Source organism: Podarcis melisellensis, assembly GCF_964234715.1.
Source record: "Podarcis melisellensis genome assembly, chromosome: 15".
In the NCBI taxonomy this organism is placed as follows: Eukaryota; Metazoa; Chordata; class Lepidosauria; order Squamata; family Lacertidae; genus Podarcis; species Podarcis melisellensis.
Window position 1 is genome coordinate 30,577,395 of NC_138532.1, and position 20,574 is coordinate 30,597,968.

Sequence of the window (20,574 nt, forward strand, 5' to 3'; positions counted from 1 at the left end):
AAACCACAGTAAAACATCAAACATTAAGAACTTCCATATTCAGATGTTTTCTAAATGTCAGTTGTTTATTTCCTTGACAACTGATGGAAAAGCATTCCACAGGGTGATCAAAACTACTGAGAAGGCCCTCTGCCTGATTCCCTATAACCTCGTTTCTTGCAATGAGGGAACCACCAGAAGGCCCTCAGAGCTGGATCCGGATCTCAGAGTCTGGGCTGAACAAGTTTCCTTTCCTTTTCTTTTTTGTATATAATTTTTATTAAATTTTCTGTTTTACAGTTTAAAATCCTCATTTTTACATCCTTAAGATACCAGTGACTTCCCTTCTTCTCTTTCCATGGTTCATTTTATATATCATTAATCCCTGCATATTTTACAAAAGCTATACCATTCAGTATTCCATTATTGCATCCATCAAAACTTATTTACACTGTTGAATTTATCTTAATGCTGCCTGCGTTTTCAGCTGCACACAATTATTTCCCATATATTCAATAAACATTTGCCAATCTTCTCTAAACATATGTTCTTCTTGTTCTCTTTTTCTGTATGTTAAGTCTGCAAGCTGCACATATTATGTCAACTTAAGTTGCCATTCTTCTTTGGTTGGGACCTTGCTCGTTTCCCATTTATGGGCTAACAAAACACGCACTGCAGTAGTAGCATACATAAGGGGCTGAAGGAGTTTCCTGGTTCAAGGGAGCCCACTCCTGGTCTGATCTAGCAGGGCAGCTCTTAAAGGAGGGCTCTTGACTAGAAGATACTCAGGTGTTTTCTCAGGCAGCATTTGGCTAAAAACAGGCGGAACTGGAAATTTGGTGCAGACTCTGCCTCCGCTTCTTCGAACTGTGTGGGGAAGCCAGGTACAGTGGTACCTCAGGTTACATATGCTTCAGGTTACGTATGCTTCAGGTTACAGAGTCCGCTAACCCAGAAATAGTGCTTCAGTTTAAGAACTTTGCTTCAGGATGAGAACAGAAATTGTACTCCGGCGGCCCGGCAGCAGCAGCGGGAGGCCCCATTAGCTAAAGTGGTGCTTCAGGTTAAGAACAGTTTCAGGTTAAGTACAGACCTCTGGAACGAATTAAATACTTAACCCGAGGTACCACTGTATTCTTTGATGTCTTTTTTTCAGTGTCCCCGGACAAAGCGGAGAAGGCGATGGACCAGATTGAGAAGTACGTCATGACTCGGCTTTACAAATACGTTTTTTGCCCGGAAACCACGGAGGATGAGAAGAAGGACCTTGCTGTCCAAAGGAGGATCAGGTGCGGCTCTGGAAAGGCCCCCTTGGGGAAAGTTGCTCTGCCTTCAGTCAGCTTGATAAACCTGTATGTAGTTGCTACGCTTCTGCCTGTTTCAGGGTGGCACCAAGGGGTGTCCTTGCCTCGTTTGTAAACCCCCATTTAAAAAAAAAGTTTCAAAATGACATTTTTGGTAAAGTATGCAAACAAATAAAAAATGTAAGAAACAAGCAGGAGCATAGTCCACTAAGCTAAAACAAAACACAGTCTGGGTGGGTTATCACTGACCCTAGCGTTACAGGGAAAGCAAGAGATTTTGAATTCATTTTATTACTTATTTATAAACATATTTCTATACCACTGTATATCAATTAAAAATTTATAGCAGTAAAAAGAGAAAACCATATCAAAAACTATCATCTCCATTTTTGAAAAGCAGACATTCGTTACCCATTGTGGAAGACGACGCATTCTTAATTACTTGCATAAGCCTGGCGGAATGGGGGGGGGGGGAATCAGCAGGCATTTAAAAGTTGGCACAGAAGGCATCTGCTTGACTCTCCAGTGGCAGAGCGTTCCACAGGACTTTTACACAAGTCACAGTAAACACGAGTAAACACAGTAAACACGAGAATTTATAAGGCTTTGTGTGCTATTTTGTCTCAGTCCCTGTAGTTTTCAAGCCAGCAACCAATGTTGCTTGGGATTCTTACCCAGCCACACAGATTTTTGAGTGGCAGGTGGAGGAACCTGGCCCTGTAGTTGAGTCATGCAAGTTAGAGACCACTGCGTACTATCAAATGTACATTTTTAGCTGGATTCCTCTTGCATGTCTCATCCCTCCCCCCCCCCCCAATAAATTTTCTGCTACAGTCAACTTTGGTCCACCAGCCTTTAAAACAAAATGGTGCATGGTATATCCCTAGTGATTAATGTCTAATCGGGCTGCTCCTGATAATGAAAGGAGGATTAATGTCTTGTAATTTGTATTCTGTACACTGTATTAAAAACAGAATAACAATAGCAGCAGCAAAACGATGTTTTGAAAAAAGCAATTTTCTGCTACTCATCCCTGTAATTTACTTAATTGTCAGTTTTTATTTTTACATGGTTTTTACCGCAGGACATCAGGTTCAGAAAGGCGTATTACATGGGTTAGTTACTAATTTTACAAATAAGATTAAATCAATTTCATTTGAAGATTATATATTAGCATACCAGGCCCAAGAAATACGGAAATAAGTAGTTGGTGGTTTCCAGCCCCCTGCAATGCAGGAATCTTTCGCCTGACATGGGGCTCAAACCCACAACCCTGAGATTAAGAGTCTCATGCTCTACCAACTTGATTTCTTAAGGTCTTTCTCTCCTCCTCTGCTTTCAGAGCTTTGCACTGGGTCACTCCTCAGATGCTCTGTGTTCCTGTCAATGAAGAAATCCCCGAAGTCTCCGACATGGTCGTAAAGGCCATCACAGGTATGCCGAAGGATGCTGGGTCCCAGCTGGTGCAAGGGCGGGTGGAATGCCATGACCTCTTTGCAAAACCATCGCCCAGCCTTAAAATTACCGACACAGAAACAAATATGTCTCTCTGCTAAAGCACCATAACAGGCGGCCCTCAAAAACATGGATGCAGCCCACGGGATTGACCTCTCAAGAAACAGGGGCATCTTTGTGTTTCTTACAAGATTCCCCAATGTTTATTGCTCAGGGCCATAAGTTCAGTAGTAGAACACATGCACTGCCCACAGAAAGCTCTGCTAGGTCCAGGTCCTCAGTGTCTCAAGGTAGGGCTACCTAACTCTGAGAGCCAGAGGGAAAAGTAGGCTACATTTTGGGCCACACCTAAGTCAGAAAATTGTACATACATGCACCTGTGTTCTCCAGAGTTAAAGGGCTTATTCCAGCTAGGCAGAAACACTCCAGAAGAATAGGAAGTAGTGGTGGTGAGAGGGCGTGGCCCAGGGAGAGTCCCAAGGACATGAGAAGAGTCTCAAGGGTCAGGCCAAAATCCCATCTAGTCCAGCCTCCTGTTCTCACAGTGCCAGCCAGATGCCAAAAAGGGAAACCAGCAGAAATACAGCAGCATTGCTGCCTCCAGATGTGGAGGCAGGACATAGGTAAAGGTAAAGGGACCCCTGACCATTAGGTCCAGTCGTGGCCGACTCTGGGGTTGCGGTGCTCATCTTGCTTTACTGGCCGAGGGAACCGGCGTACAGCTTCCGGGTCATGTGGCCAGCATGACTAAGCCACTTCTGGCGAACCAAAGCAGCGCACAGAAACGCCGTTTACCTTCCTGCCGGAGCGGTACCTATTTATCTACTTGTACTTTGATGTGCTTTCGAACTGCTAGGTTGGCAGGAGCAGGGACTGAGCAACGTGAGCTCACCCCATCGCGGGGATTTGAACCGCCGACCTTCTGATCGGCAAGTCCTAGGCTCTGGGGTTTAACCCACAGCGCCACCCGCGTCCCAGGACATAGATAGTAGCCATCAATATCTTTCTCCATGTATTTGTCCAATCCTCTTCTAAAGCCGCCCAAGTTGGTGGCCATCTCTGCCTCCTGCGGCAGGGAGTTCTGCTGTTTGCGCTGCATGAAGGGACTTCCTTTTGTCCATCCTGAATATTCCAACATTCAGCTTCCTTGGGTGCCCACGGGTAGGACGAGAGAGGGAGAACTTTTCTCTACCTGCCTTCCCCGTGCCATGTGTAGTTTGTAAAGGGTGCATTCGGCTTGCCTTGTCTCCAAGCCAAAACACCCCAAAGGCTGCAACCTTTGCCTCTTCACCCCCTTGACCTTTCCTGTTCCTCTACAATATGAGGGGAGGCGACCGGAATTGCACCCCGCATTCCAAATGTGGTCATGCTGCCAGTTTGTATAGCAGCACGAAACCTTGGAGAGCGGCTGCCGTTCAGTGTTGGCAGCGCTGGCCCAGATGGACCAGAGCCTCTGACCTTCCTATCTGCCAGAGCCTATGTGGGCACATGGCTGCTGGAGATTGCAACCCTCCCTAACCCTCTGGGCTTCTCCCGTGTCTCGCAGACATCATCGAGATGGATTCCAAGCGTGTCCCCCGGGACAAGCTGGCCTGCATCACCAGCTGCAGCAAGCACATCTTCACTGCCATCCGGACCACGAAGGACGAGCCGGCTTCGGCCGATGACTTCCTGCCCACCCTCATCTACATTGTCCTGAAGGGGAACCCTCCTCGCCTCCAGTCCAACATCCAGTATATCACTCGGTTCTGCAACCCCAGCCGGCTGATGTCTGGCGAAGATGGTTACTACTTTACAAACCTGGTAGGTACATTGCGGGGTGGGGGGCAGGAGGCAGGGGCTGGTTCATTCTTACAGCTGCCCATGCATTGGTAACCTCGTGACTGGACTACTGCGATGCGCTGTGTGGGACTGCTCTTGGGGTTGGTCCAGAGGCTGCAGCTGGTGCAGAAGGAGGCAACTGGTTTGCCGGGGGTGGGGTGGGGGGCAAACGTCACCAGCACATGACGCCTTGCTTGTGGGATTTGCACTGGCTGTCGATTTGCTGCTGGGCCAAGTCCCTATATAGCTCAGGGCCTGGTTATTTGAGAGACCACCTTATCATCCCTTGTACACCCAGCTGATTGCAGTCTGTGGGAGAGTCTCCTGCAAGTTTTTTCTCTCCGCAGACATCTTTATTGAAAGTTCAAAAGGTACATAATTATATGTGCACTGAACATGGTGGGACGTAAATAAAAAAGAGAAAAAGAAAAAGAGAGACAGCACCTGTGTAGAAGGGAAAATAAAGGGGAGAGGGGGAAAACCCCAAACTGTATACTTTACAAAGTTGTTATTGTACTTCACCGGATCTTAACCTGTTACAGTATTTGTAAGAGTGGATTCCAAATATTATTGAATTTGTCCATGGCAAGTCTGCGTTTATATGCAAGTTGTTATGTTGCGAGTTTGTATAAGTCTTCAATTGTAGAAGAGGGCCACATTTTTATTTTTCTAATGAGACTGATACTAAAGACGGATACTGATGAACTGATGAATTGGAGTCTCCTGCAAGTTGAGGTGGCCAGAACTCTGCACATTATTCCAAATGCACTTGCACCATAGATTTGAATAAGGGTGTTAGGGGAGGGCTAGTACCTCTGGTGGGGACACATTGTGTTCCTCCTGGGGTAGTTCACCCACCTTTGGTCCCCACCCTGCACTCAGCTCTCACCTGTGGCTCCTAGAAGCTGTCAGCATTGAACAGCGGCCACACCCCAAGAAACAGCTTCAACTGGCCAGCTAAACCAGGTGAGGGTAGTTGATGGATCTCAAACCCTTGGGGAGTTAGGGACTTCCCCTGCATGCAAAGGCAGGTTCTGCATTGAGCGGACGAGACCAGTCATGGGCCCAACGACAATAAGGCAGTTTCTGCCTGTGCTGTAGAGGGAAGTGAGGGGCAGATGAGGCTCATTAGCCTGGGAAGGCAGCCCATCTAGGAGAAGGAAAACTGATCCTAAACCTCGCTGCCTTGCGGGATATTTTCAGGAGAAGAAAGGAATAAGGTCTAAATCCTACACAAATCCAGAGTGGAGTCCCTAAGGTGATTGGATGGTGCCTTGTACGCCTCCTTCCAGCAACTCCTGCAGCCAAGCTGGTGCCAACATATTGCTCTGCTTTCCTTTGAACTGCATTGGTGAGGTTGGGGGTGGGGTCTTGTTGTCTGGGCAACCCAGGACCCCCCTACACACTGCCTAGGCTTGTGCCGGCCCAGGGAGGTCACTTCGGTGCTGCTAACACAGCAGTTAGACTTCACCCCTGAAGGCACACTCCATTGTCTCTCGAGACAGATGGATGCCAACAAAAACTGTGATATTGCCTGTTTCATTTTCAGTTCCTTTCCTAACGCTCCCTAGCATAGAATTCGCCTTTTTCTTTCACGGCCACTGCTCAAGAGTAACTTCAAGCAGCTGGAATAAAAACTGGCTTAGCTAGTTGGGCATGCTATGTGTGATGTGTGTGTATGGATCTTGTGCTTTGTATAGCGTGGGAATAAACGTGGTGCCTTTCCCCCTGTCTCCAGTGCTGTGCCGTCGCCTTCATAGAGAAGCTGGATGCCCAGTCCCTCAACCTGAGTGAGGAAGACTTCGACCGCTACATGTCCGGCCAAGCATCCCCGAAAAAGCAGGAGCCAGAGAGCTGGCCAGCCGACGTCTGTGTAGGGGTCCGGCAGATGTACAGGAACCTTGACCTCCTCTCCCAGCTCAACGAGCGGCAGGAGAGGATTGTGAGCGAGGCCAAAAAACTTGAGCGGGACCTCATAGACTGGACTGACGGGATCACCAAGGAGGTCCAGGAGATCGTGGAGAAGTATCCCTTGGAAATCAAGCCCCCCAATCCGGCCTTGGCTGCCATTGACTCTGAAAACGTGGAGAATGACAAGCTGCCGCCTCCATTGCAGCCCCAGGTTTACGCTGGGTGATGAGCACCTTCTGGGGCTCAGAGACATCCCTCCCTCCCTCTCTGTCCCCCACCCTGCTTCCTTCTGCTTGGGGAGTGGGCTAAAGAGGGGCAGGAAAATCAGAGGAATTTAAAACTGGCACATTTTAAAGGTACTGTTTGCTGGCAAGTGTGTCACATGATACTTATTTTAGCCAGAGTTAGCCAGCTACTATGAGGGCTGTGGGTTTTGTGTGTTCCTCGAACCCAATTTAACTTCTTCCTTTTTACACAAATCCAGTATAATTTTTAAGAAACACAGGTGGTTTTTTCTCTGTTCCCCCTGTTCTCCCTTCCAGGTATGCATGTGTGTGTGTGTGTGTGATATTTGGTTTGTTTCTCTTTTTTAAGTGAAGTTTTTGCTGGTATTTTTTTTCCTGCTTCAAAAATAAAAAATAAGATGGTTATCAGCACTTTGCAAGGGATGCCAAGTTGTAGGTAAAAAAAACTAGAATGGTACTCTTTTATTCCTTCTTGGGGGTGGGGAGAAGGAAATATGTTGTAAAGTAAATATTTAACAATTGTAAATAGGTTTGCAATATTGGGCTTGTGCTTTCACCTGCATGGCATCTGGTAAGGAATGCTAAATGTTGGTTTTTGTTTCTTTACCGTCAATGAGTTAAATTTACTGCTTACAGGTCCCCCCCCCCCAGGAATTGTGGGGAGGTGGAATGGCAGGAATTAGAACCTTGTAGTGGGAAACAATTTGCTTTATCTTAACTCTATACCTTGACCAAGGCCATCTCCTCAATATTCACAATTCCTCATCCAGTTACTCTGGTCTCCCCTAATCTGGTGCCCTCCTGATGTTTTGAACTTTGACTCCCATCAGGTATCCTATGCTGGCTGGGGTTGATGGGAGCTGTATTTCAAAACATCTGGAGAGGGCATCTGGGGGTTTGCAAGCTGAATTTATACAGAGAGAGAGAGAGAGAGAGAGAGAGAGAGAGAGAGAGGGGGGGAGATGAAAATAACCCTTTCTTCCCGTGTTGTCCTTCAGCACAACTGGGTCTCTTCAAAGTCAGAGCAAAATCGGGCGGGACCCACATGTTTATGAGCCAGTTTTCACTGCTCTAAAAGCAAGCAGGATTTGGCCCATCACCAGTGTGGGATTAAACATGCTCGAAAAGTGTGGCCATTCTCCCTTTGAAAAATAACAACAACCTTGAAATGTTTTGTCATTGCAAAGCATTATTTGGAATTGTGGCACCCTGTGTTGGAGAAAACCAGGCCTGGGCAGCGTGTATATACGTAGCCCTGTAATGTTCACTTCTATCTGGAATTGCAGCCTGGCTTTAGTGCAACGTGAGGACCAGATCTGTACCTGCAGGGTGAAAGAAGGCCGGCCAGGGTACAGACATGGAATGTGTAATGGCTGCATAAGACCATACCAGCCCTCTTCCCCTTTCCCTGCCTTTCCTCATATTATTTGACACAATAGCGGGACGAGATTCTGTGGAATCCTCAACCTCCCGAAGTTGCAGGTATCACTTCTATGGATATACAGTACGAGTGCGTCTTACACGCATTTAACCAGTGCAGTTCCAATCACGCGCTGTTGAAGGCCGGCTGGTTGAAATCCTGCACGTTCAACGCAAGGAAGTTGGAGGGCTTAAAACCTCTCTTTGCCCCAGCTTTTCAGCTCTCTTCCTTGCTGGGGTGTGTTTGTATGCTCAGCAATGCGGACTCTGGAAGGCTAGGGATGCTCATGCAGGGGTGGTTTGAGCATATGTGTTTTGGGGTATATGCAGAACCCTTGGAACCAACCCCCCGTGTAAGATGTGATCGTATTGTGTATATATATCTGTTTTGGGATTTATATCTGTAATGTTCTGTAGCATTTCCTCAGCACTGGGTTTAAGTGAGGTCTCTGATCACTCCTTCCTTACCAGAAGCTCACTGGAAGGGTCCATATTGCACTGAATTGGGTCTCTCTTTCCTTCCTGCCCCTCTTTCCCAGTCTTTCAGTAGCCTGGGTCCACCCACCCTGTCAAATCTTCTTCCTTTTGGCCAGAGAACTGATGACGCTGTTCAGACACAGTGACTTGCCAGCCTGAATTGATGAACTGGCCCGTAACTGATGCTTTTTCTACATCTATATGGGATTGGCGAAGGGCTGGGAGGTTTGGGTGGTGCTCCCTGTGAGGCGCACGAACCTGTCTTAGAAGCTCTTGCCTGCAAAGAGCAAAGCTATTTCCCCTGCTATTAAATTCATCCTAAGTTTCTTCTGGTTTTGTTTTGTTTTTTAATGCCAAGCCTGCAAATATAGGAGCATAGGAAGCTGCCTTATATACTGAGCCAGTCCATCTAGCTCAGTATTGTCCACACTGACTGGCAGCAATTCTCCCGGGTTTTAGACGGGTCTTTCCTTCTCCCTTTCACCTCAAGGTGCCAGGATTCTGCAGGGAAAGCAGACACAAGACTTGCAATTTCCCACCCCCTTCAAATGACACAAGGAGAGAAGCTGAGCTTTATAGTGTCAGCGGCTTAATGCTGCAGTACAACACGTTTTGGAATCGCCACTTTTTTGCATGTCTTCCCCCAGCCCCCGGGTCTTCCAGTCTTAACCATCTTACTTGTAGATGTGGAGTAGATTTCCAAGTATCTTGGTTTTCGAGCCGCTTCTGATGGTTAAATGCCTTGGCTTGCAGGGCAGAACGATATTGATGAAACGAAGAGGAGGCAGGTGGGAAAGAGTCTCCAGAAGTGGAGTTTTATGTAGGAAAGACAGTGAGCTCAGTTAACCTCAAGACAGGATTCTTGGGGTCAGAATTCCTTTAAAAGAAAAAAATTAATCATAGGGTTGGAAGGAATCCCAAAGGTCGTCTGGTCCAGGGTGAAAAATGAGGTGATAAGGCTTTCAAAGTTTACTATTGTTTCCAACTCATTAACATAGAGGAAGTCAGAAAAAAAGGAAAAGCATCATAGGATTGTAAAATTGTAGAGTTGGAAGGAACCCTGAGAGTCATCTAGTCCAACTCCCTGCAGTGCAGGAATCGCAGCTAAAGAATCCCTGACAACCTCTTGTTTTAAAACCCCAAATGAAGGAGAGTCCACTTTCCACCCATGTGGCAGCCCCTCAGATACCCAGGACTGTGAGCTCAGTTGAGTTGCAGTACTCAGAATTCATTCCAGGGCTCAGGACTCATTCTTTCTAAGCCTATGTATTTTGCACCAGCTGGTGGATATTGGGCTTCTCGTAAAAGAACAAAGTAGATTCCCCCAAGTCTGCCAAAAGAGCGTGAGTACAGCCGTTTCGCTGTCCAGGACCCTTCTCCATTTTTTTGCAATAAGTTCAGACCGAGACTGTGATCCATTTGTGTCCTCGCTTCCTCTGTGTTCCTTTATTCTGTGAGCTCTTTGGAGTTTCTCAAAAGGTAAATATTTTTATGGCGTTCGCTCCTTAAACCCAGGTACATGGGTGGAACAGACAAAGCTGACTGCAGAGAACTTGTATTTTACGACTTCCGTTCTGAGAGCAGGGGTGCATGTATCTGTGAGTCCCTCCAGCTGTCACTGAGGATATCCCAACTCCTAGCGGCCAGCAGGACTAGTGGTCAGAGGTGCTGTGAGTTGAAGTCCTGCAACATCTGGAGGGCTACAGATAATATCCACCTCTGCCTTAAGAGGGGGGCTCCTTTCCCTGCCGTTGTTCCTCTTTTTGTGACGCCCTTAGGTGCTAATTCTGGTTTCCAGGTCCGTACATTCACCCCTAAACTCTGTATCATAGCTGCTGTTACTGAATTGCTGTTGAATGAAATTAAACCTCTTCCACAACAAGGTTCTTTCGCATTCACCGTCTTTTTTGTACAGAAGTCAATGCCTCGTTTCTTAACTCTGGACATGTTAAACCTGTCACAACTTGTTCCTCTCACCCAGGAAGGTGGTGGAGGCAGTGGGGCAAGTGATCAGACCAGTGGGCTGTCTCCTCCAGCATCCTGTTCCCACAGTGGCCAACTGGATGCCTGGGGGAGACCAGCAAGCAGGATTCGAGCACAAAAGCCCTCTCCCCTCCTGTGGTTCCCAACAAACCAATACTGCCTCCAACTATGGAGACTAGTAGTCATTGATAGCCCTCTCTTCCCTGAATTTGCCCACTCTTTTGAAGCCATGCAAGTTGATGGCCGTCACTTCCTCCTGCAGCAATGAGTTCCAGAGTTCAACTATGTCCTGCATGAAGAAGGACTTAATTTTGTCTGTCCTGAATCTTCCAACATTCAGCTTCATTGGATGTCTGTGAGCTCTAGTGCTATGACAGAGGTAAGCTGCTCTCTTTCCACTTTCTCTAAGCTGTGCATCATTTTTTAAACTTCTGTCATGTCACCTTTTACTTGCCTTTTCTCTAAAAGGTCCCAAATGATTCAGCCTTTCTTCATAGGGGTGGATCCCATTGATCATTCTGGATGATCCTTTTCTGAACCTTCTCCCAACCAGAACTGTACACAATTACTCTAAATGTGGTAGCACCATTGATTTGTATAATGGCACCATAATCAGTTTTATTTTCAATTGTGCAGTCAAAACTGTGGAGTATCGTGCAGAAAATAGGAGTCTGTGTCCATCTCCATGAAATCTGCCCCTTCACAATTATGAATGGTGTAAGAAGTGGTTCCTGGACCTACGGTTGTGGTTGGACTTGTGTCCCCCTCTTACTCATTTCTCTGTGTGATGGGAGCTCAGGTCCACATCAGCTGGGACCACCCAGCTGTCAATCACTTGGCATCATGGTGCTAGAAGATTGGCAGCTGCGTGGGCCTGTCTGCCTGTCACAGTTGGCCAAGGCAGTGGGGAAGGTAAAGATCTAGCCCGGTGGGACAAAACGTTTTCCCACCTCTGCTCTTAACTACTACAGCACAGCATACCCTTTTGCTAACTGGTGTGGTGCAGTGGTTAGAGTGCTGGACCAGGACCTGGGAGACCAGGGTTCAAGTCCCCACTCAGCCATTAAGCTCACTGCCAGTCACAGTTTCTCAGCCTAGCCTACGTGTGATGGCCTGGGAATCCGATTCAGAGGCTGAACCAGAGGAATCCCAGCCTACACAGGAGTCCCCGCCTCCAGGGCCGGCTGAGCTGGGGCAGGGCCTTGATTCTGAAGTGCCTACACCTGTGCCGGATCCTCAGGAGCAGGCACCAGGTGAATCCACTCTGGCTCCGGACGTGGTTGAGGACTCAGTGCCTACAGGTGAGTCTCCCCCTGGGCCCAGTAACCCTTCAGCCTCTCCTGAACTGCAGAGGCTCAGGGCAGAGAGGCGAAGGGAACTGGTTTCTCCCAGGAGGAGTGCTCGCCTTAAGGCCAGGAGAGGCGGGTCTCCTGGGGGCTGGGACCGCCCCTGGCCTCAGAGAAGATAAAGGCCAGTCAGCCCGGTCCCAGGTTGCGGGAGCAACGTCGCATCCAGTCCTGTTCCCCCAGAGTTCCTGTCCTTGCCCGGCTTCTCGCTGTGGACTCCGCTTCGCCCGTGGAGGACTGTCTGCTGACCCTCAACTCAGGTCCTGGACCTCGCCCCACGGTAACCTCCCCCCTGGACCAGCACACTACGTCAGAGGGTTGTTGTGGGGATTAAATAAGGGGAAGAACCATGTACACCACCTTAAGCTTCTTGGAGAAAAAGGTGGAAATAAATGCTATTATTAAATAATAATAATAATAATAATTAATGGGGTTATTATTATTATTTTTCAGAACAGAAGTAATTAGAATCATAGAATCGTAGAGTTGGAAGGGACTCAAGGGTAACCTAGTCCCACCCCTACGATGCAGGAATAAAACATCCCTGCAATAAAATATTTCAGTACTGCCCAGATGCTGCTAAACTCCCTGCCAGAGCCCTGTGGATGTTCCTTTTCTCTAACACTAGGTGGCAGTGCAGGGAAAGAAATAGGTGCAAGAGCCAATTTCTCCCCACTTATTTAAACACTCACCAGATGGTACAAATATGTTTCTTTTCCTTCCTCTCTCTTCCCCCTCTCTTTCACCCCTCAAATGTGCAGAGAAATTCCAAAGCACATACTGTAGCAATACTTCCATTAGGCCAATCAACAGGTCCCAAAATAAAGCAGCACACATGCTTTTGAGCATCCCAGGAATGCTTCATCATGCTAGATAATAAAAAAAGGATCCTAGGTCAAGTAGTTGGGAGAGCACAGGGTTGTCAGAGGGATTTCTTCACACGTTTTCATTAGTTGGTTGCATCAAATAACATTTAAAGCCTACCTACATGCTTGGGATAAGGATATTCATGGAAAGCCTTGCCTGCAGAAGGCACTGACCCTATTAGTAATAGTTTATGGAAGTCAGATTAGTGGGTTTGAATCCCCACTTGGCTATGAAGTCCCCTGGGTGTCCTTGGGCCAGTCACTTACTCTCAAGGAGGCATGCATGGTTTCCTTCTCTCTTCAATTACAGTGGTACCTCAGGTTAAGTACTTAATTCGTTCCGGAGGTCTGTTCTTAACCTGAAACTGTTCTTAACCTGAAGCACCACTTTAGCTAATGGGGCCTCCTGCTGCCGCCGTGCCGCCGGAGCCTGATTTCTGTTCTTATCCTGAAGCAAAGTTCTTAACCTGAAGCACTATTTCTGGGTTAGTGGGGTGTGTAACCTGAAGCGTATGTAACCCGAGGTACCACTGTAATCCCCACAACAATCTTGTGAGGTAGGTTAGGCTGAGAGGCAGCGACTGGTCCACTGAGTGGGGGTGGGATTTGAACCCTGGTCTCCCAGGTCCTAGTGCAGCGCTCTAACCACTACATCACATTGGGCCTCAACACAAACCCAGAGCAATTTCTCTCCCCATTCTTCCCTGAAGCTGTCCATTTCCGTTGAAACATCTGCAAGCGCACTCCTGCTTATTACATTCTGGTCATTCTTGAGACTTCATTTCTGGCCCGAAGAAATAACCCCATGCCACAATCTTCGTGGTCACACAGCCTTAAACAATCAGTAACTCTGTTTGCGACCGAACCATCCGGAATGCTCTTGCTGGGAAGACCCTGCCTGCGTCCAATGATTGTGAGGTTCTTAGCTGTGCCTTGCAAAGATTCATTGCACCACACAGAGCACAAGAATTTCAGGAAGGCAAACTTATTTCTGCCATTGCAGGTAAGTGGGGTTTTTGTTGTTGTTGCTGCCCATATTTTTAAAAATAAGTAGCTTGATTCATGGCGCTTCTCGTCGGGAGCCTTCCCACTGATCCATAATGAAATTCAGACAGATGGATTTGTACTTAGCTGCAACTTGAAGCATGTAAAGTTCAGCAGGGGCTGGTATCCAGCGAAGTCATACCCCAGCGTAGACCTCCTGAAAGCACTAGGCTTAAGTCCCTTATTTTCGCTTTGGCTGATCCCGAGTATGTTTCAGTGTTTCCCAAACTTGGGTCTCCAGCTGTTTTCGGACTACAGTCCCCATCATCCCTGACCACTGGCTTGCTAGCTAGGGATGATGGGAGTTGTAGTCCAAAACCAGCTGGAGACCCAAGTTTGGCAAACACACTTATAGGGCTGTGATGGGAGTGTGGACCATACTGAGCTGGTTGGACCAATTGGTTTGTTTTCATGGGAAGGACCCATAGCTCAGTGGGTAGAGCATCTGCTTTGCATGCAGAAGATCCCAGGTTCCATCCCTTTCCAGGTACGGCAGGGAAAGATCATTTCTTGAAACCTAGAGAGCCACCGTCTCCTAGTGCAGAGACAATGCTGAAGTAGACAGACTCAGGGTCTGATACAGTGCAAAGCAGCTTCCTCTCTTCTTGTTTAAACATTTGAAACCATGAGGACCAGCACCTTGATTTCTCTTTTAAGGGAAGGCACCACAGCTCAGTGGCAGAGCATACATTTTGCATGCAAGAGGTCTCTGGTTCAGTCCCCAATGACATCTCCAAGGAGGCTGGGGGAGACTTCTGCCTGAAACCCCAGAGAGCCCATTGCCTACCAGTGTCAATAATACTGATCTAGATGGAGCACAGCTTTGACTTTCCTGAAGGTAGCTTCCCATGTCTCTAGAGTGGGGGATTTGCATTAAAAAATAATAATCATAAAATACACTGCGTGATTGTTTAAAAGCACTTTGCGAAGAGGAGCAAACAATAAAAGGATCAGTAAAAACATCTCTTAAAAAATTCAAAAGATATCAGCAATAAACTAAAAGCAGATTGAAACACACACCAACATCCTGCATGTCTGGATAGGCTGGTCTAAACAGGTGCTAAAAAGAACAGCGAAGGAGTCTGCCCGGGGTCAAGAGGCAGGGAGTTCCAGAGTGTAGGTGCAGCCACACTAAAAGATGGATTATTTGCACATGCAGAACGGGTATTAGGTGGTACGAACAGGTACATGACTTCTCTGCAATGGGAGAGGTTAATCTTTAGGCTGGAGAACTGGAAATAGGCCCTGCACCCCCCCCCCAATTAATCCACTGTCCTCCCACATCACAGCGAGACTTTCTCCTAGCCAAAGGCCTCAAAGGATTCCTGCGTCAGGCGGCCAAGTTCCAGAAAGTGCGGTCCGCACCAGGAATCTCTTTTTCTCTGCTCTTTCTCTCCCCCCTGGATAATGAAATATTGATGGGAGTTAAATATTCATGGATCGTTTGCGTCGGGAGCTTTTTAATCCGTCTATTAAAGGACGAGAGAGAGGCCTTTGATGATGGGGAAACTTTTTGCCAGGCTTCGAAGATCCCTAAATCCTCCAGGTTAAAGTTGGGTTTTTTAATAGGGCCTCCCGTAATGTCCTTGGCGATTTATTTATTTAATTGAAATGCACGTCTGTGTGTCATATATCTTACTTGTCGCTTGAAACACTTGTTTTGGAGGATTTTGGAGTTTCTTCGTATGAAACTCAGGCTGGTTTGCAGCAAGGTCAAAGAAGCGTGCCTCTGGACATAATGTGGAGCTATGTACTTGCGCACGAAAACCTCTGCACACACCAATTTATTTTATTAGTTATTTATTAAATTTATCGCTCCTTTTTTTTTTTTACCAAACTAGCCTCAAGCGGCTTACAATGTAAAACAAACAAATACATTAATTCAGAAGCATGAGGACCAGAATCTTACTTTTCAAAGGGAGAAGCATGGCCTGTTGCAAACAGGAGCTTCATTTCCCAATGGCATCTCCAGATAGGCCTGCGAATGTTCCTTGACTGAAAGAGCAGTGGCATAGCATGAGTTGCCAGTGCCCGGGGACATGTGGAGGGTGGGAAGGAAGGAAACAGAGTATGCATGCACTTTCAACTGCCTAGTGGCATCCGCCCCACCCAGGAGATTGCAGCTGCAGAGGTAAGAAGAGTCATTCCGTTTTCTGGAGCTGTATTGAAGCAGCGCCGGGTGTTGATATCTTGTGCCCCTAAATATTTTGCGCTGGGGCAACCACCCACCCTATGCCAATCAGTACTGAACTAGGCGGACCCTGTGGTCTGACTCTGCATAAGGCAGCTTCCTGTTTAAGCTGCCCCTTTCATTCAGAACTGGACTGGAACCTCGCTTTGTTTTTTTGGTGGAAGGACTGTCGCCGAGTCCTGCGACAACGAAGCCCCTTCATCTCTGGATTTCAGAGGCGCTCTGACACCATCTCACGCAGCTCTTCTGAAACAGCGGCAGCGTCGGCTGTCGCCGCACTTCAGAGCGAGGCGAACAGAATTTCGGCTCGTTGCTTTTTGAAATACAGCGGGGGCTTGACAATCTCGGCTTTGTAGCCAAGGGAGCCCCCGCCGAGCTGCGGAGGATGCACAGATGTTTCTCAGAGAGGGATGTGGTTCCCCCTCATTTTGCCTGCCCTGCCTTTGCATCAGGGAACTGCAGCTGCACTGATTACAGAGAAAAAGAGACTCTGCGCACCTTGAAGAGTGGTGACATTGGGCACCTAATTTCTAAGCTTTAAACTTGAAAGTGGTGGCGATGCTCAGAACGTGGCAAAACCTCCCCAACCTCCAATATTTGTCCTTCACATCTACATCACTGATGTGGATATTGTGTTGTTTTTGCAACTGGTGGAAAGAAATTGGATGTGTGGCACTATTTTGGAAGGGGGAGGCAGGCAGGGGGACAGATGAAAGTTTTTCTGATCTTTTTCTGAGCGTGTTTTATGCCCCCAAAGGGCCCTACAAAGAATGATAGCAACGACAACAACAAAACCAGCACGGTGCCATCAAGTAAAGCAGAATTGTTATATACCACACTGGCAATGTGTTAGGATCACAGAACTGTAGAATTGGAAGGACACCAGGGGTCATCTAGTCTAACCCTCTCAGTAAACGATCAGCTAAAGAATCCCTGGCAAATGGTCCATCCAACCTCTGTGCAAAAAGCTCCCACAAAGGACAGTCCGCCACCTTCCGAGGGAGTCCGTTCCACTGTTTGAACAACTCTTTGTAATTTTTTGTGAGACTCTCCTTTCTTGCCATTCAATCTGGTGGTTGGGTCCTAATCTCTGGAGAAGCAGAAAACAAGCTTGCTTCATCTTCCACGGAGCAGTCCTTCAGATACTTGAAGATGGATAGCATATTACCTCTCAGTCGTCTTGTCTCTGAACATCCCACACTCCCTCAACAGTTCCTCAAAAGCATGGGTAGGCAAACTAAGGCCTGGGGGCCAGATCCGGCCCAATCGCCTTCTCAATCCGGCCCTCGGACAGTCCAGGAAGCAATGTGTTTTTACATGAGTAGAATGTGTCCTTTTATTTAAAATGCATCTCTGGGTTATTTGTGGGGCATAGGAATTCGTTCATTTTCCCCCTGCCCCAAAGTATAGTCCGGCCCCCTACAAAGTCTGAGGGCCAGTGGACCACCCCCCTGCTGAAAAGGTTTGCTGCCCCCTGCTCAAAAGGCTTGCTTCGCAGACCCTTCATCATCTTGGTTGTCCTCCTCTGCCCTCCTCCCAGCTTGTCAACATCCTTCTTAAACGGTGGCACCCTGAACTGGACACAGCACTCCAGGTGGGTCTGACCAAGACAAATAGAAGGGTGCAATGACTTCCCTTAATCAGGACACTAGACTTCTGTGGATGCAGCCTGGAATAGCATTAGCCTTTTTTGCTGCTGTATCACACTGTTGCCTCATGTTAAGCATATAGTCTGCTAAGGCCCCTGGGTTGTTTCACCATGTACTGCTGCCAAGCCAGGTGTCCCTTATTTGAGAAACTGTGTACATGCAGCTACTCACACAGAGTCAATTAAGGTTTGGTAGACAGCCAGAAGGCAATCTGAAGGAGTAAGTCTGCCTGGAGATAACAGAGACATGAAGACAGCTTCCTGATTGGTCAAGCTCTTTCAAGGGAGTGATAATTAATGGCCCACTAACTGGAATGTGTTAGTTCAGTGGTTCAGTGTGTCAGTGAGTGTAGGAGTTGTGAGTCGTGTCAGAGAGAGCTAGCAAAAGATCCGTGTTCTGTTCCTGTAAATAGTCCACTGTATATAATAAACACCTAACTACAAGTTCCTGGTTCCTGCTTCGTCTATCCTGTCTGCAACCAAGACGGCAATTGCTTCCGTGGATTCTGCGTGTGCTCTGCTAGGTCTGGCTAAGGTCCTGCAACTAGTCAGAAAGTTGCGAAACACCAATAGGTTTTGCCAGTATGTGTGTATGGCTATTCCTGCCTAAATGCAGAACTTTACATTGGTTCCTACTGAAATTCATTTTGTTCTTTTTCATCCAAAGGAGGAGGCCAGCAGTAGGTGGCACCAGAACAAACAACAGGCAGAACCAACTCATGCCAGATTTGTTTCCATCCTCCTCTTTGCTGAGTCCTACATGGGCGAAACTGAGATGGAGGAGGAGGAGGAAGAGGCTGAAAACTAGGCCACCCCCTGGACTGGTTGTCATTAAGGAGGCAGGCAGATCAGGGCTGGATGAGGACAGACTGAGAAGGGGGAGGTGGTGCCCCTTTGCCCTAAGGAACCACCCTCCACTGGGTCTCTTTTCAACGCCTCTTTTGCTCATGGTGCTACTAGGGAGTCATGCTTCCTCACTGCATTCCAGAGGGGAGGACTGGGTGACCCCTTGTAAGGTTACCAGATGTCCCCATTTCCCGGGGACAGTCCCCGGATTTACAAATCAGCCCCCATACAAAATACTATCATTCCTACTGAAGTTGAAAAAAAGTCCCCTTATTCATTGAAAAAAATCTGGTAACCTTACCCTTGGGGTCTCTTCCAACTCTAGAATTCTATTCTTTTTCCACCAGTGGTTTGAGCCCACCCAGGGGTGGTTGGGGGTAGAATTCCTGCATTGCAGTGGGTTGGACTAGATGACTCTTGGGGTCCCTAACTCTATGATTCTATGATTATTAAACTGTGCTGCAGCTTCAGCCCCTGTAGGGGGCAGTAGAGGACAAGGCATTGCCGGGTTCTTGGCAGAGAAACATCCGCGGAATTTTCGGGTTCTTCTATTCCCAAAGACCTCGTATTTCTCACTAAACTGCGGAGCCCCGGAGGGCCCTTTGTCAACTTCTCCGCAAGGCCTAAGTGCCTTAATCCAATTAACACACAGCTGGAGGCTGCTGCCTCGAAAGCGGTGGCTTCAGGCTTTGTTTCTGAAATGGTGGGGTTTGTGGGGCTCAGGCCCCCACTTCTCCAGTGCCTGAGATCCACGGGAGGCGGCTGCAGTTATGGCACTCAGCACATGCACAGAGACGTCTTCTTTCTTGTAACTGCTTGGCATATGGTGGAGAGATGCGCCCCACCAACCCCAGCCTGACCTCAGGCAGATAGCTCAGTCGGTAGAGCATGAGACTTAATCCCAGGGTCAAGGGTTCGAGTGCCATGCTGGGCCAAAGATTCCTGCATTGCATTCTGCCTATCTTCTTACTTGCAGCCAATCAGGGCTTGTATTTGCCGTTCCTTGGCTCTGGCGCCACCTGCTGCTGAGCTCCCTGCCTTCTGTGCTATCTGAGGCACTGGCCACCACTGGAAAGTGGTATGCAAAAATATGTGACAATTATATTAAAACTTCCTTACAGAGAAGGAATCTGAATCAAACCATTGGCCCATCCAGGTCAACGTGGTTCACATTGACTGACACCAGTTCTGGGTTCTCATTCAAGGGGAGTTATCTGATGCTTTTAACCTGGAAATGGCAGTAAAACAACCCACTGTACCATCATGTCTGTTCCCTTTAAATCCCACCTTTTTCTCCATGCAGCTCAAGAGGGACCCAGAGGGCCATCTAGTCCAACACTCTGTAATGCAGGGAACAGGTTCTATCCCCTCTCATTCATTCCCCACAAGAACCCTGTGTGGTAGGTTAGGCTGAGAGGCAGTGACTGGCCCCCAAGGTCATCATTGCTTCATGAACCTCATGGCCATTTGGGGACCCTGGTCTCCCACGTCCCACAGTCCAATACTCTAACCACCACACTTAAAATGTGGGTGATGGTATTTAAGCTAAACTTCCCTCAAATCATTTTTTGCAAAGAGCTTTGCAGACATTCTGCAGCAGCAAATATGCTCTACAGTACTATCCTAATTATTTGGAGCAGGTGCAAGATCTGGGGAGACTTGTTACTGCGGTCACTGATTTATTATTTACCTTTTATACAATGTTTAAAGGTGTTGTACTATAAGAATAATTAAAAACAGTTAAACCCCCTCCCCCCACCACTCATATATAGCAAGTATACCCTAACAAGCAATTGCCCAATTATCCAGCTGGGAAAGAAAAACTGACTGTTGGAACAAAAATGCCTCCAACTGTTTCCAGAAAGTGCCACTAGGGGGCACTTGTCACACCTAGACGGAATGCTGTTCCACAGAACAGGGGCAATCACACTTAAGGCCCTGCTCTGAATTATTACAAGTTGCACAAGTGACTGACAAAATTGGGAGGGGAAGAGATCAGAGCAGATTTATTAGTTTCTAGTCATTAGACTCATGTGGCA

The 20,574-nt window shown here is 47.5% G+C and overlaps 1 protein-coding gene and 1 long non-coding RNA gene across 7 annotated transcripts in view; one reads left to right on the forward strand and one right to left on the reverse strand.

The window, feature by feature from the left end:
• RABGEF1 (RAB guanine nucleotide exchange factor 1) overlaps positions 1-8,938 on the forward strand; it is a 29,002-nt gene extending 20,064 nt beyond the window's left edge. For all 6 annotated transcript variants that reach the window (XM_081890508.1, XM_081890511.1, XM_081890512.1 and 3 more), the window contains 4 exons: positions 1,136-1,268; positions 2,626-2,717; positions 4,285-4,541; positions 6,298-8,938. In XM_081890508.1, the coding sequence (XP_081746634.1) occupies positions 1,136-1,268; positions 2,626-2,717; positions 4,285-4,541; positions 6,298-6,696 (881 nt within the window). In that variant the 3' untranslated portion in view covers positions 6,697-8,938. The remainder of the gene's footprint in view (positions 1-1,135; positions 1,269-2,625; positions 2,718-4,284; positions 4,542-6,297) is intronic.
• The window catches only part of LOC309358035, a 143,182-nt gene that overhangs the window by 114,466 nt on the left and 8,142 nt on the right, over positions 1-20,574 (reverse strand). The window lies entirely within an intron of this gene.